Below are 17,874 nucleotides of genomic sequence, written 5' to 3'. Positions count from 1 at the left end.
CTTAGGTATACTTAGGAATACGTATATACTTATACGTATATACTTAGGTCCAACTCTCTGCTAGACCCGCTTCAGTCTGGTTTCCGTGCTAAGCACTCTGTGGAAACGGCACTGACCAAAGTATCCAATGATATACTCGCTGCAAAATCTTGTGGTCACTACTCTATCCTAATTCTCCTTGACCTGTCTGTGGCTTTTGACACTGTTGATCATCAACAGCTTCTTCTCATTCTCTGCAATATTGGTCTACAAGATACTGCTCTCTCCTGGTGCTCCTCCTACCTCTCCCAGCGCTCTTTCAGTGTTTCTTTCTCTGGCTCTGCTTCTTCTCCCCAACTCCTTTCTGTTGGTGTCCCCCAAGGTTCAGTCCTTAGTCCCCTACTGTTCTCCATCTATACTGCCTCCCTTGGTAAACTCTGTGACGGAACGCTGGCACTCCGAATGAGTACCTCCGCCAATCGATGCGCCTAGTGCTCACTGAGGACTCCAAGCACTCCAACCGAGACCATCAGCACTGCAGACCCCACTTCCAGCGATACAGCTGCGCTGGGGTCTCGCCGCCTCCACCCACCCTGGATCCACGAACCTCTCTTAAATCCAGAGAGCGTAGCAGGAACAAATCAAGCTATTGCGAGAGCTTACTCTGGGGAGTAAGTGATTATAGCAATCCCCAGAGTGTAGGTATCCCTTCCCCCAAACAAGATGATCTGATTTTAATGACCACACACTGGCTTTTATGCAAGTCCCCATGCAAGGGGACATCCCACAGGGTGGGACCCAGTACAACCAATCACAGACAATACAAACAAAACACTCCCACAGTGACATTACAATCCCTCCTCTCTATCCTGGATATAATTGGGAAGTAATCAAATTATCTCCCAGGACAGAAGCAAGACTCCATTAACCACATGGTTACAAAAAGACATAAAATGACACAATGTTACAATTACTACATAAAACATATACATGCAACATATCCCCAGATAGCTTAGATCTGAGTGCACATTATTATTGAATGGCACTCAGCAGAGGCGGCTCTAGACTTGTTGAGGCCTTAGGCGAAAATCAAATATGAGCCCCCTCCCCCCCCCCCCCGCCACGCGCGCTAAAAATAAAAAATAAGCAGCCAAAATTAAAACTGTATAAATTGCATATTTTAAGGCAAACATTAATAAACCTCATAATCTCACTATTCACAAACTTATTTTTGTTATTAAATTATTCTACAAAATACCTATACACAAACATTAGGAATAGATAAAAGGTTTGTGGCTGACTACTTAGTTATTCTTGTTGATGTCTCCTAAAACTGAAATAAAGTTGTCAACAGTGTATTAAAAGAACACTACAGTATCAGGAGCACAAATGTGTATTCCTGACCCTATCGTGTTTAACTATTTAGCCCCCACCCCCCAATGTAGTAAAAACGTACCTAATTTCTAGAGCTGCACAAGTCCGCCAGCGCCGGATCCGCCCAATTGGCTAACATAATCTAAACTGATGATCTCAGTCAATCACAATGCTTTCCCATAGGAAAGCATCGGATTGGCTGAGATCTTCAATTTTGATGTCAGCCAATGAGTCGATACTATACTATAATACTATACTGTAATTATAACATATTACATATTATCATAATATTATTGTTAATATTAACATATTAACAATTAATATATTATTAAAGGGACATTCCAGGCACCCAGAAGACTTCTGCTCATTGGAGTGGTCTGGGTGCCAACTCCCACTTATAAACTGCAATAATTACCTTGCAGGGTTAACTCTACCTCTAGTGGCTGTCTACTAGACAGCCACTAGAGGTCACTTCCTCCTTCATAGCACAGATTATCTGTGCTAGAGCGTCGCTGGACATCCTCACGCTGTTTTCACCCCTTCAGTAACCGGGTATTGGGGGGTGGGAGGGAGAGGGTACCTCCAGTGCCAGGAAAACTGATTTTTTTCCTGGCACTTGAGTTTTCCTTTAATGATAATAATTAATATAATAATTATGATAATATATTATAATTATAGCAAATAATATAATTATTATAGTATTAATAATATTTAATATTGTTAAGTAATATTGTCATGATATACCACCATTATTCTGTGGAAAGATGGGGGGGGTACAGCTCTCCTGCTTTTTTTCTCCTGCTTTATTTTCCTTTGCTCTCCTTCCCTTCCCCTTTAATTTATTTTCCATGTGTTCTCTTTCCCTTCCCCTTTAATTTATTTTCAATGTGCTCTCTTTCCCTTCAATTTATTTTCCATGTGCTCTCCTTCCCTTCCCCTTTAACTTATTTTCTTCTGCTCTCCTTCCCTTCCCGTTTAATTAATTTTCCATGTGCTCTCTTTCCCTTCAATTTATTTACCATGTGCTCTCCTTCCCTTCCCCTTTAATTTATTTTCCATGTGCTCTCCTCCATTCCCCTTTAATTTATTTTCCATGTGCTCTTTCCCTTCCCCTTTAATTTATTTTCCATGTGCTCTCCTTCCCTTCCCCTTTAATTTATTTTCCATGTGCTCTCCTTCCATTCCCCTTTAATTTATTTTCCATGTACTCTTTCCCTTCCCATTTAATTTATTTTCCTTTGCTCTCCTTCCCTCCCCCTTTAATTTATTTTCCTTTGCTCTCCTTCCCTTCCCCTTTAATTTATTTTCTTTTGCTCTCCTTCCCTTCCCCTTTAATTTATTTTCTTTTGCTCTCCTTCCCTTCCCCTTTAATTTATTTTCCTTTGCTCTCCTTCCCTTCCCCTTTAATTTATTTTCCTTTGCTCTCCTTCCCTTCCCCTTTAATTTATTTTCTTTTGCTCTCCTTCCCTTCCCCTTTAATTTATTTATTTTCTTTTGCTCTCCTTCCCTTCCCCTTTAATTTATTTTCTTTTGCTCTCCTTCCCTTCCCCTTTAATTTATTTTCCTTTGCTCTCCTTCCCTTCCCCTTCCATTCCCCTTTAATTTATTTTATTTTGCTCCTTCCCTTCCCCTTTAATTTATTTTCCTTTGCTCTTCCCCTTTTATTTATTTTCCTTTGCTCTTCCCCTTTTATTTATTTTCCTTTGCTCTTCCCCTTTTATTTATTTTCCTTTTCTCTTCCCCTTTTATTTAATCTTTCTTTTCTCTTCCCCTTTTATTTATTTTCCTTTTCTCTTCCCCTTTTATTTATTTTCCTTTGCTCTTCCCCTTTTATTTATTTTCCTTTTCTCTTCCCCTTTTATTTATTTTCCTTTTCTCTTCCCCTTTTATTTATTTTCCTTTGCTCTTCCCCTTTTATTTATCTTTCTTTTCTCTTCCCCTTTTATTTATTTTCCTTTTCTCTTCCCCTTTTATTTATTTTCCTTTGCTCTTCCCCTTTTATTTATCTTTCTTTTCTCTTCCCCTTTTATTTATTTTCCTTTTCTCTTCCCCTTTTATTTATTTTCCTTTGCTCTGCCCATTTTATTTATCTTTCTTTTCTCTTCCCCTTTTATTTATCTTTCTTTTCTCTTCCCCTTTTATTTACTTTCCTTTTCTCTTCCCCTTTTATTTATTTTCCTTTGCTCTCCTTACCTTTTTCTTTCTTTTCCTCGGCTCTCCTGAGTCCTTCCGTTATCTCCATTTTCTCTCTTATCCTCTGCTCTCTTTACTTCAGCAGCAGCTACTCTTCTCTCTTCTTCTTGGTACCGCAGGCGGGGGAATGCAGGGAGGGGTTACGTCATGACGTCGTCACATTGTGACGTCATCGGCATTGCGGATTGGCCGATTACCAGGAAGGTTGCAGGAGGAGGGGAGGGGACTCACTCCTGCACGGATGAAACCCATGTGAGAGGGTTTCAACTTGTAATAGCGCCGGCGCCGCGGCAATCTTAATGCGGCCGCCTGCCGGCATTAAAGTATATGTTACGGTTGCCTCCAGGCTGGCTGGAATTTGGACCGTAGAAAAGATGCTCCTAGCGCTCACCAAAGGATCATCAGCACCATAGACACCATAACTACTGCGTACTCCACGAACCACCGCTGCTGGGCTGGTATCTCGCCGTCTGCTCTGCGCCCTGGACCTACGATCAGGCTCCAGGTTCCAATAGGCGAACCTCTTCCTTCTGTAGAGCGAAGCAGGATCAGGAACAAGAGCTCTTACAAGAGCTCAGTAGCTAAGGGAGTATGAAGAGCATAGCAATCCCTGTAGTGATTATAGCTGTCCCCTACAAACATGAGTCAAGGCTACAAGTTAGAGGGTCAGAAGAGGTCTCAGATGCTGGAACACCCAGCCTGGCTTTTATTGAGGTTACATGCAAATAGGACACTCCCAGGGGGAGGCATAAAATCACCAATCACACATCTGGTGCAGCCCACACATTCCCTCCCCTCAGATAAACAGTTAAACCAATTATTACATACAATAAAAATACAGTTTTTACACACACACTGTAACTTTAAAACCATACATTCAATTTCCATAAAACATATCTGTTACATATTCAGACTCAGCATACATCAAACATACACACTTCCAAAAATCAGGCAAATCCCTCCAGTGGATCAAAAGTTAGCTGGAAGTCCTTTATGACCGACCGCAAGCACAATTTCCTGCCCAAAACAGTTCCATAGATTTGGACTGTGTGGTCGGTCAATTTCATGCCGAAAAACGACTAAGTCCCATTTCGAACGGGACAGTCTCTGGAGCTGCAAGTTCAGTATGGGAGAAGGTAAGGGTCAGCGGTGTTCGGCAAAATGTGTAGCCGATTTTAGTTCCACAGAATCTTTAGCATACACCGCTGACCGCATTCGAATGACTAAAATGGCCGCCGCCACGTGTTCGGCTGTCGAATGGCGGCCACCCAGCGCTCGACAATTAACCGGCAGTAACCTCACAGCCTGGGAGGTAAATTGCCTGCACACTTTAACTTCTGGGTGGTCCGCCTGTGTGGTACTTGGTTCAGTAAGCCCTATTTACTGAACCAAGTGGGGGAAAGCCAGGAACAAGTTATTTTACAGGTCTGGGGACATAGTCTTAAAGGGGCATTGTTCAGCAAAGTCACAATATGTCCCCAGACGGTTCTTAAAGGGCCATACACACCCAATAAAAGTTAATAAGTTTTCAGGGGCACAATCTTCCAGGGGCCATAGTCATGAGGAAGGAGGCTGGCAAATAGGCTACTCCACAATCCAGGGAAGCAGGGCAATTTTCCATTTAAAGGGCCAGTTACAAATAGCGATTTGTAACAGTATATAATAATATTTATTTTTTTACTGGGAAAGAAAGCTCTGCAGCGGCTCTCTAATTACATTAAAATACAGCTATCAGCACAGGGGCCATAGTCGGAAGGCAGGAGGCTAGCCAGTAGTCCCCTCCAGGCACAAGTGGCGAAGGGCACTTCGTCACAAACTCATTAGCTCCTTTGGCTTCCAATATCATTTATATGCAGATGACACGCAAATCTACCTGTCCTCTCCTGATCTCTCCCCATCCCTCTTGACTAGTGTCTCTGACTGCCTCTCTGCTATTTCTAACTGGATGGCTGCCCACTTCCTTAAATTAAACTTGACCAAAACTGAAATTCTGGTCTTTCCTCCCTCAAGTGTTGTTACTCCTGTGTCTGTCTCCCTCCAAGTCAACGGTGCTACCATCAGCTCCACCACGCAGGCTCGCTGCCTAGGTGTTCTCTTTGACTCCGACCTCTCCTTCAAGCCTCATGTTCAATCTATCGCCAAATCCTGTCATTTCCATCTCAAAAACATTGCGCACATCCGCCCCTACTTAACGCCAGATGCGACTAAGGTGTTGGTCCATTCCACTGTCCTTTCTTACCTTGACTACTGTAATCCGCTTCTCAGTGGTCTTACGTGCTCCCAACTTGCGCCGTTACAGTCCATAATGAATGCGGCAGCGAGGCTCATCTTCCTGTCCGCCCGCATCTCCCATGCCTCACCCTTCTGTCAGTCCCTACATTGGCTTCCTATAAAATATAGAGCTCAATTTAAAATTCTGGTTCTTGCTTTCAAATCGCTACATAATGCACTCACCCTGCTGGCAGTGACATGGACGGCTATTATGCAAGGACCTCGCGATCACATGGCCCAGGTGGGCCGAAGAGGAAGGAGGGGGACTCCCTGGGCTCCCAGGTAGGTCCCCAAACCGCCGGTGACCGGGTAAGTACATAGGACGACTTGGGTGTTCTATGATGCCCGCCGGCGTTTACAGCCGGTTCCCCAAGGACGGCATAGAATGCCCACCATTGGGTTAAAATTACCATCCCAATTCCCTGTAATTTTCTCTTTATTGAATAGATCCTGTAATCTGCACTATGATAAATTGGTGGAGATTAATTATGTGGGTTGTAAAAAGTGGGCGGAGCTTTGCGTCAGTGGATGTGGTACATATTCAAGGTTAGTAATTAATAGATGTGCTGCAAAGTGTCCCTGGAATTTTTTTTTCAAATGTTGCCAACTATGAAATGCAAGTATATTAATGACAACATTTTGCTGATGTGAGGGGTATGATTTATGGAAATGGGCTGCCAAGGGGTACTCATGTGAAAAAAGGTTGGGAACCACTGCTCTACACCATGCTTTAGAGGGGTACTTCTGCATGTGAGACACTCTACCCCCTTGATTGGAACTATTTGCTTTCCGTGGCGCAGCCCTCCCCTTTTTTAACTTTTTTTTTTTGGAGGGATCCCCTTTTTCAGGGTTGATGCCTTCCTTAGTTAATTGTGTTTATTAGCGCTGACTTATTTGTGTGTTTTTATCTGTAATGTAAACCCTGCTCTGAAAAGGCATTGCTTACACCAAAAAATGTGAAGGGACTGACTACGCTCACCAGAACTACTACATTTATCAGTAGTTGTTCTGTTGATTATAGTGTCCTTTTTAACAGTCTTGTTTTACGCATGTTGTACTGTCTTGTGAGCATGGACATACTACGTAACTACAGAGTGCCCACAACGTAAAAAAAAACAAAAAAAAAAAACACTTGACTCTGTAGGTTTCCACTTGATTTGTGGATTCAAGGGTTAAATGCTTTGATGGGGACTATTATGGGCTATTGTGGATGGTGCAGTTATAACAGACAGTGGTACTGGAGAAGTGACAAAATATTCTAGATTATGCACAACCTTTCACAGCATTCGTTGGCTGACACTGCAAATAAATGGTGTCCAGTTTTTTTTTGACTCCTGTAGTGGTTATGATGATTATATCTAGCCTGTTTCGTGACAAAAGGTAGACTGTCATGCCTAGTTCGGACACATACATTTATAAAATTAATGCAAGGTTAATTTTATCTCAAATTTCTGAGCTACTCTACAGTATACTCTATTATAAGATTATCTGATGCAAAGAATGAGATTTAAGCATGCTGCGCCAGTAATTTAAGAGTTACAGGAAACAGCATCCATTTTCAGCGTTAATAAAGTAAAGCTGTAAAACTATTAAAGGCAGGTTTGCATTTCCGGTGTTTACTCGCAGAAGTTGATCATGGACAGTATCCATTATATGTTCAACCCGCCAAGCAGTTTGCAGTTGCTATATAACAAGGTGCATGGCATTGTTAACTACGTGGATATGTTGCAAGAAAGCAGTCATAACAAGGTGGCCGTATATCGAAGCGGGGACACAGAAAATTACTGCACGTTCCTATCTCGGCTACTGGTGTGCATACAGAAGGGTGGCAAATCGCTTTCTACCACTGTATCTTTTGTTCAGGTAACATAATACATGCATATTTAGTTTTTGAACACTTCGGGTGTTGAAGTGCTGTATATGTAATATGAATTGACCTGCACCCATTCTACAACTCCTAATAATTCCAATGATAATCACGTTAATTTTTTCCCCATAGTTAAAAGGATAGTATGGCGAATCTAGATGTTAAAATTTTTAACGTACAGAAGTGATCAGAGACAGAAAACAAACACTCATGCGCAGGTGGATACAAAAACTCTCATGAAACGCACTGTTCCATTTTCCACTCTCACTCTTTTCTGACTGCTATAGTAGTATCCGTGTTTTTTTCTTCTTTTTTATGGTTTCACTATAATCTTTTTTTTTTTTTAACTTTTTTTTACTTTAGATATGTCTTTCTTCTTTAATAACTTTTTTTCTCTTCTATGACATTTTGCCTTCTGTCTTATTTACTTACCCTATAGGAAAGTATCCACCTCCCTGTAGTGTTTTTCTGGTTTTATTATATTTTTTTCTTGGTTTATCACGGGTCTCCCTTATTTTTAGTCTCTTCTTTGTCAGCAATTTAAAATTAATATGACATTTAATGGGATACTATAGTTACCAGAACAATTACAGCTCAATGTAGTTGTTCTGGTGTCTGTAGCCCGTCCCTGTTGGTTTTTAACCGTTTAAAGAGGTGGTCCAAAACGCAGCCAGGTGGCATAACATCTCCTTGCCATCTTCGATACTCATCTGCACGCCAGCAGTTCTAAGCAAGAGATCGCACTGGGGGGACTTGCCTGACAACCCAGGCAGTCCCCCTACGGACAGGGTGACTAGATTTTGAAAACAATAAACCGGGACACCCATTAGAAATACAAAAATCTCTAGAGAAATACATACTGAAGTCTTTAACTGGCCGCAAGTGACTGTTACAGCTCATCCCCTTCCTGGTACTCAAAAGAGTCTCTTTTAATTTACATTTTGTAGGAGCATGATCAGAGCACACACATACCCTAGACCAGGGCCATCTTAACAGCATAATTGACCCCTGGGGGAAAGCTTATATTTATTGGTACCTCCAACAAATACAATACATTAGGGATCGACCGATATTGATTTTTTTAGAGCCGATACCGATACAGATATTCTGTGAACTTTCAGGCCGATAGCCGATATAATTTGCCGATATTCTGTACATTTACCATTTTGGAAAATAAAAACTATTTCTAAAGGTAAATGCACAAAATATACATGCCACGTGTAGTGGATGCAGTGTGTTTAGACAGGGGAGCTGTGTGTGTTTGTGTAGTGTGTGTGTAGTGGATGCAGTGTGTGTTTGTGTAGTGGATGTAGTGTGTGTGTTGTGGATGCAGTGTGTGTTTGTGTAGTGTGTGTGTAGTGGATGCAGTGTGTATTTGTCTATTGTGTGTAGTGGATGCTGTGTGTATTTGTCTAGTGTGTATATAATGAAAGCAGAATGTTTGTGTAGTGTGTGGGTAGTGTGCGTAAAGTTAATGCAGTGTGTGTGTAAAGTGAATTCTGTATATACTAAATGCAAAGTGTGTGTGTGTTTGTGTAGTGTGTGTGTATATAAGGAATGCAGAGTGTGTGTATTTGTGTAGTGTGTGTATAGTGAATGTAGTGTGTTTATATAATGCAGAGTGTGTGTGTTTGTATAGTGTGTGTATATAATGCAGTGTGTTTGTGTAGTGTGCATTATATAAACACACTTCACAAACACACACTGAATTATATAAACACTACACAAACACACTCTGTTTATAATGCAGTGTTTATATCATGCAGTGTGTTTGTGTAGTGTGTGTATATAATGCAGTGTGTTTGAATAGTGTGTGTATATAATGCAGTGTGTTTGTATAGTGTGTGTGTGTTTGTATAGTGTGTGTATATAATGCAGTGTGTGTTACAAACACACTGCATTATATACACACACTATACAAACACACACTGCATTATATACACACACACACTATACAAACACACGCTGCATTATATACACACACGCTGCATTATATACACACACACTATACAAACACACACTGCATTATATACACACACACACTATACAAACACACACTGCATTATATACACACACACTATACAAACACACCCTGCATTATATACACACACGCTGCATTATATACACACACACTATACAAACACACACTGCATTATATACACACACACTATACAAACACACGCTGCATTATATACACACACGCTGCATTATATACACACACACTATACAAACACACACTGCATTATATACACACACACAATACAAACACACACTGCATTATATACACACACACTATACAAACACACACTGCATTATATACACACACACTATACAAACACACTGCATTATATAAACACTGCATTATATACACAGTGTGTTTGTGTAGTGTATGTGTATAATAATGGAGTGTGTGTATGAGGGGTCATTTTATATTAAATTATTATTATTATTTTTTATATTTAATCATTCTTATTTATTTTTTGTTGTCCCCCCTCCCTGCTTGTTGCCTGGCCAGGGAGGGGAGGATATAGCAATCCCTGGTGGTCCAGGCGGGCAGCAAGCGTTACTCACCTCCCTGCAGCTCCTCCAGCTCCCCAGTGTAAGTCTTGCGGCAGCGTGCCGCGGGTCTCGCGAGATTTACACTGGGAAGCTGGAGGAGCTGCAGGGAGGTGAGTAAACACTTGCTACCCGCCCTTCCCCCCAGGACCGCCGGGCTTGTAATGAGCCTGGCGGTCCTGGGAGGTATTATCGGCAATATCGGTATCTCTATTGGCCGATACCGATATTGCCGAAAATACCGAATATCGGCCGATTATATCGGTAAAACCGATAATCGGTCGATCCCTACAATACATACACACAGACTGCTGAATACACACACACACATATAGACACACACAATACAGACTGCTATGTGCACCCGCAGACAGACTGCTGTATGCACACAAAGACAGACTGCTGAATATAGAAAAAAAGAATATGCAACCTCCAATGGTGCTAGAGAGTTGCTGGCAATCCCTCTATGGGAATTAATCACCCAATTCCACCAAATCAGTACAAGTACAAAAAAAACCCCCACAAAACAGTGGATGTCGCATTCTACATGCAATCTTAACAAAAGTGCAAGTGCAGAACATGTATGTGTTATAGTAATAAATGTGTTTATACCCGAATAAGGTTTGGTTCCACAAGTGGCTGTTAGGAATAAATAAACTTGACATAGTAGTACAGTCAAGGAGTACCAAATATGAGGTATGTCACAAAATTTATATATTCGCATCCCACTCACGTTGTTTTAAGCCTGTGTAACCTGGCTCAGGTAAAATCACTTTTGGAATGGTGATGGTATTTTCAAATTAAAGATCTGGCAGATGACCTTACTCCAAACATATGAAAATGGAAAGGCATCAGATTAAATTCAAACATGTAGTTTATTTGACAAAAAATAAGTAAAGTCTTACATAGAAGTGCAATATCTTTAGCCACGACGTCCTTTTTTTTTCAACACAACGTGTTTCACGATTGGAATGTAGTGTGTGTGTGTTGGGCGGGATTGGGATGTAGTTTGGGTGTAGGGGGCGAGATTGGGATGTAGTTTGTGTGTAGGGGGCGAGATTGAAATGTAGTGTGTGTGGGTGGGGGCAGGAAAGGGATGTAGTGCGTGTGGGTGGGGGCAGGATAGGGATGTAGTGTGTGTACGGGGGGGCAGGATAGGGATGTAGTTGGTGTGCGGGGGGCAGTATAGGGATGTGGTGTGTGTGGGGGGTGCAGGATAGGAATGTGGTGTTTGTGGAGCAGGATAGGGCTGTGGTGTGGGTGTGTGTGGGGCGGCAGGGTAGGGGTGTCGTGTGTGTGGGGCGGCAGCGTCTTACTCGGGTACATAGACTGTCCTGCAGTGAGTAAATGTTTTTTAAACCCAATTTTCCCACCGAAATCTGCATTTTTAGCTCCACCCAACCATGCAAAATGACTTCCTTGAGAGGGGACGTCCTACTTGCATCATTTTTGGCACCAAAATGGCGGCCGCAAGGACTCATAACGTCACTTCCGGTTCCATCGGATGCGTTCCAGCAGCCATATTCGGATCGCATATGCATTCCAATCATATTTAAAGTGTCCTCTAGGCTCCCATCTTCCACAGTTTCTTTCTCCAAAGCGAAATAAAGGTGTTCAAAGGACCATTTTGGCTTTAAAAAAAATTAGGTGTTGCTCCTTCTTAAGAAGGATTAGGTGTTGCTCCTTTAATTCTAAGGAAACTAGTTGTCCCTTTACAGTCCCTAATTGGCCATCAAACACTGGTGCATATTTTTCATGTAATTCCCTAATCCAGTCAAGTCTTGTCTGATTTTCATTCAACACATGACATGGATACTTATGCACTTGAGGCATCCCGAGAGCCCTTATCCACTCCCTACCAAAATGTGGAGGTTCTCCATTCTCTAAGATATAGAGAGGTAGTTTCTTCTTACACTTGTTGAATGTAACTGTGACTGTCACACAACCTACTGGTATTAACAGTTCTTTAGAATATGTCTGCAGTCTCGCTGTGGTCTGAATTTTATTAAGACACGGAGGCTCCTATTATGCTGCACTCTTTCTTTATTTACCTCAGCAGCAAAGAAAAATAACATTAAATCAGTATAAAAGAAACCATTAAATAACATGAGGTATATCTTCCTAGCCACAGGAACAGCCAATCAGCATCCTCTTTGTAGCATAATAGGCAGTGTCCAGTATACAACTTCCTCTTTCTTTGCTGCTACCTCAGTTAAGTGACACTGGGTCCCATGGTTCTTAACTGTGGGATCTTTTACTTTATTCATATCATTACTGTGGTTAATATAGTTATTATAGTTATTACATTTTAATTATAATAGTTTCATGTTTATAAATATATTTAGTTACTTCATTTTAACTTAATTTGATGTATTTACTTCATTTGGTTCAGTTATATGCTTTATTGGATATCCTTTGATAATTTCTTTCCCCTCTGACCGCCCTGGCCCCAAGATTACCATCAATTGGGGCTCAGGGACGTCTTTGAGGATCTTTATCCCCTGTAAAATGCTATTGTGCTGGGTTTTTTTTTTCCCTTCATTTATCTGTGTGGCTGCTGCTCTGCCACCAACTGCCAGAAATCCAAGGTGGGGTTTAGTTATAGTGGCAGCCGGGCAGCTCCTGTGTTTTTATATGACAATTGCTATTTTCTTTCACTATTGTGAGTACTTTCATTTCTTTATCCTGTTTAGTTATTTATTTTTTACTTGAGGGTTACTCAACCCTTTCCTTTTGGTATTATTTTGCTTTATTCATCCCCTTAGGTTTGTTTGTATATTTATGATGCAGTCTGACAGGATCTTTCTGGGTCTACAGCAAACATGCAGATTAATGTAGAAGCCTCTCCAGGTATCTCTGAAAATGAGGCTGATTTTCTGTTTTACTGATCCTGCTGACATGCAGGCTTTAATTGACACTTCCATGGCAAAAGCTTCCATGACTAGGCCCTGGTGTTAGGCCGCAATGCCTCATATAAGGCTAAACACTCCTCCAAAACCATAGAGATGGACAGTACCATACCTGTCACAGATGGCGCGATTAGTTTATCACCGCGCAAAAGAGTTACTAGTCGGGCAAAATCGACTAGACAATGAAAAAGGGCAAAAGCCCAATTGAACTCTGAATCCACGCTCAGTGATATTGAGGAGGAGTTCCCCACGTTCTGTATTGAGGTGTACCTGTACTCACACCTTCTCTGCTTCAGCCTGGCCGCAAGGCCTCATATAAGGCTAAACACTCCTCCAAAACAATAGAGATGGACAGTACCATACCTGTCACGGATGGCGCGATTAATTTACCACCGCGCAAAAGAGCTACTAGTCGGGCAAAATCAACTAGACTTTGAAAAAGGGCAAACGCCCAATTGAACTCTAAATCTGAGCTATGGGATATTGAGGAGGAGTTTCCTGAGTACTATATGGAGGTGTATCTGTACTCACACTGGCTCTGCTTCAGCCTGCCCGCAAGGCCTCATATAAGGCTAAATACTCCTCCAAAACAATAGAGATGGACAGTACCATACCTGTCACGGATGGCGCGATTAACTTACCACCGCGCAAAAGAGCTACTAGTCGGGCAAAATCGACTAGACTTTGGAAAAGGGAAAAAGCCCAACTAAACTCTGAATCTGAGCTCAGTGATATTGAGGATGAGTTCCCTGAGTCCTATATGGAGGATTCAGAGGATATTTCTGATCCTGATTATGAAATTACTGATGAAGAGGATGCTAATCCCATTTGGGATACATGTCCTGTTAAACCTACCAAGATTTAGGTAGATTATGTGGACTCAGGGACACCAATAGGCTCTTGGACACTCAATGTGAACCCCTATTCGAACCTGATGACCTATGTCACCCACTGGTCTCCTCAGACCATGTAGCCAAGTATATTGCATCCAGAGTACGCAAGCCTTTTGAGAAGGCAAAGTGAAATAAATGGCGGGCTGAATGGCCATGCCGAACAGTCCCTGATGACTCATGTAAAACGCTATCAGTCGATCCTTCAAGATCATTCAAATCCTGAGTAAGACAGGATGGAAGCCATCTAAAGGCTTAGATTCTCATTGCAAAACGGTTAGGATAAAATCATGGGCATCTTGGGCTCAGCAGCCAAGATCTTTGAAGCAGTAGAGGATGATCTAGAATTAGATTGCGCCATCTTAAGTGGTTAGATCCAGAGAGTGATTTAAGTTGGCAACACCAACAATGCGGTTGTCACAGAACGCCACAAATCGATCTTGCTCAAGATTGAGCCCAAACGTTTAACTATGGCTCTGAACAAGCCAGATAACACAGGCAAAAGGTTTTCTCTTTGGGGACAACTTTGTAAAATAATTGGGCTCCTTTGTCCGGCTAAACAAACAGAACTGTTCTTTTAGACAGAACCAAGGCTCTTATACTTGCCGAGCCAATTTCTTTGAACAATGCACTATACCAACTTCCTTCCCACAAAGTGGTAGACCCTGGGTTGTTAGTGGCCTAAGAGGTGCTCCTAAGAAGTCTTCACAATTTCCATTCTTCCTTACTGATAGTGGGGGGCAGGCTCACACATTTTTCCCATGTATGATCCCTCATTTCATCAGATGCTTAGGTTCTTCACACTGTGAAAGGGTATTGCATAGACTTCCTTTCTCTACCTGTTCAATGTTCCCCATCAAGGGAAATTTTTCCCAATGAGACGCAGACTCAGTGGACAATCAATCATAGAGATTCCGGCACATACCCTGGGTTACGTAAGCAACCTTTTCTTGTTTCCCAAAAAAGGCAAAGGTATCCGTCCAGTGATAAATTTGAGACAGCTCAATAGTTATGAGCATATCAGCACTTACAAGATGGAAGAAGGGCATTGTTTACGGGATCTTCTCCAACCAGCATATTCGATGGCCAAATTGGATCTGCAGGATGCATATCTCACAGTGCCTATCCCAGTACAACATCAAGATCGGGAACTTCCTGCAATTTACATGGTAGGGCAGTAAATAGAGGTTCAGGTGCCTCCCATGTGGACTGTCTTCGGCTCCATGGTGCTTCAACAAGCTCACGTCTTATAATATATTTAGACGGCATTTTCATTCTGGCTCAGTCTATTCAATTAATCCGGACATACCTTGCATGGACTTTGACTCTGTTAGAGAACCTAGGCTTCCTGATCAATTGGGAGAAATCCATTATCGTTCCCACGCAACAAATCAAATTTCTGGGTTATATTGGATTATTGTAGATTCTACCCTTCAAACTCTACACCTTCCGGTGGCAAAATTAGCCAATATCGAGAAGGAGATAGGCGAACACTAGCAACCTCTCAACTCTCTCTCAAACAACTGTTGAGAATGTTAGGCCTTCTACCGGCATCTATACAGGCGATTTTTCCAGGTCTTCTTGGCTATCGAGCCCTACAACGATTACAAACTTTATCTCGAGGGCAGCGCATCATACACAGATATGGTAACTCTGGACTCAGAAGCGGAGGGTGAACACCAATGGTGGCTTCTTCACATAGAAGCTTGGAATAAGCGCACCATATTTTGAACAGCTCCAGATTTGATAATCAAATCCGACGCAAGTTTGCACGGTTAGGGTGCTCAATGCGGAAATATTTCCACCAAGGGCAGATAATCAAACCTGGAATCGACACTCCACATCAATTGTTTGGAACATCTGGCCGGTTCCTTTGCAGTCCACAGTTTCTCCCCAACTCAAGCCCAATGCGCTATGATTCTGAAGATGGACAACGTGTCAGCAGTCCGCTACATCAATCACTTGGAGGCACAAAATACAAAATTCTGACCTACATGCCTCGTGATTGCTGGCAATTTTGCCTGAGACACAGCATTTCAGTCACGGCAGAATATATTCAAGGTCTCTCCAACACTACGGCGAACTGGTATTCACGCCAACTCAGAGATTCCAGCGACTGGCACTTGGATTCCATGGTCTTCTAAGACATCTGGAACCTATGTTGTCTATTGCAAATAGATCTTTTCGCTTCTCGTTTGAATGCTCAACTTTCCAGTTTTTTCAGTTGGAGACCAGATGCGATAACACTGGCTATGAATGTTTTCTCCAAGGAATTACGATTTTTTGCCCTTTGCACTGATTCCCTGTTGCCTTTCCATCGATATCACCAGTCCGACACCTGGTGATCATGGCTCCTCTATCGCCGTCCCAACCATAGTTCTCTCCTCTTAGGAAGAGGGTTATTGACCTTCCATCTCTCAAGTGCCTTCTTCAGGATCGGGACGGTGTACCTCATCCCCTTGTTCTCCAAGGTCTCTTGCATCTCATAGTGTAGTCTATTTCAGGGAACCTTGGTCGGTCAAGGGAGTTTCGCAATCAACTCCCCAACTTATCAAGGGTGCACCCAACACGAGACAGGCTTATAAATCTGCTTGGAGCAGATGGCATAGTTGGTGCATGAAATTCAATTTAAATCCCATATCGGCTCCTTTTATGTCTGTCCTCCATTTTTCTGACTTCTATGATGAAGGTAAAGCCTATCGCACTGTGGACCTTACCGATCGTCCACTTCTGCTTGCCATCAAAGTTTCAATTGGACGCCTGTCGGTTGACATCCTGTCATATATTGACTTCTCTGAGGAATATGGTTTGCTCATCCACCCTTACCACGATACTCTGTCTTGTGGGACGTCTCTATTGTCTTGAATTTTTTTCTTGCAGGAGGTTTTTCTGACGTACGAACTCTTGAGGTGGTTGCTCGTTCCTTTACTCCAGAAGGTGTCCTCTTTGACATTTCACGGAGGACAAAAACCTCCTCTAAAATCAATTTTACCCAGTTTTCCCTAATAGATCTCTCCTTTGCCCTGTTGCATACTAATGGGTGGGTGAACATCGTTCCACTACGTTACGGAATCCTTTGAAACAGGAACTCTTCATCTCCTTCCAAAAGTCGCATCGTCCGGTGTCTACTCTAGCTTGGTGGGTCAAATACGTTATGTCTCTAGCAGGTATTGATACCTATGTGTCTGTGCCTCATTCGGTTCGATGGGCAATGACTCCTAAGGCTTCCTCGATTGGTTGTCGCTTGGAGGATATTATGAGAGCGGCTGGTCTTCGGAGTCTACATTCCATGATTTCTACTTTAGACCTATTCAACACTTCACTGGAGACATAATTTCACAGCTTTGAACTAGCATAATAGGAGCCTCCGTGTCTTAATAAAATTTACAGATTTTACTATTAACATGACGTAAAGTCATGATTTTATTAATGACACGGAGGCGAGTATTATCCCTCCCTCCCATCCCTGGAGGTTTGGTCTTCTCTGGGTAAGTTGACTTCACGGTAAGTCTTTTTTGATTACTGGGTTTTATCCTTGTTAATGACAGTCGAGCTTAAGGTTTGACTAAACTGAATTTCATGTTATGTATATATATATATGATATTCCATGTAATGCGAATTTATGCATAACTCCAGTTTTATACTTGGATATTACCATATTCTCCTTTCTCTTCCAGCTTGACTTCGAGATCCAGTTTAAGGCTCGTATACCCTCTAATTGGAGCCCACTTTTTATTTGGATTTGTTGTCCTTGTTCGGGATCGCAAGAAAGAGGAAGTTGTATACTGGACACTGCCTATTATGCTACAAAGAGGATGCTGATTGGCTGTTCCT

General features: G+C 42.0%; 1 protein-coding gene across 1 annotated transcript in view; it reads left to right on the top strand.

The window, feature by feature from the left end:
* Positions 1 to 7,444: 7,444 nt before the first annotated feature.
* LOC134609423 (uncharacterized) overlaps positions 7,445 to 17,874 on the top strand; it is a 50,426-nt gene continuing 39,996 nt past the window's right edge. The window contains exon 1 of the mRNA XM_063453099.1: positions 7,445 to 7,680. Within this exon, the coding sequence (XP_063309169.1) occupies positions 7,453 to 7,680 (228 nt within the window). The 5' untranslated portion in view covers positions 7,445 to 7,452. The remainder of the gene's footprint in view (positions 7,681 to 17,874) is intronic.

This window comes from Pelobates fuscus, chromosome 4, assembly GCF_036172605.1.
Source record: "Pelobates fuscus isolate aPelFus1 chromosome 4, aPelFus1.pri, whole genome shotgun sequence".
NCBI lineage: Eukaryota > Metazoa > Chordata > Amphibia > Anura > Pelobatidae > Pelobates > Pelobates fuscus.
This window is presented reverse-complemented; position numbering and strand designations above follow the sequence as displayed.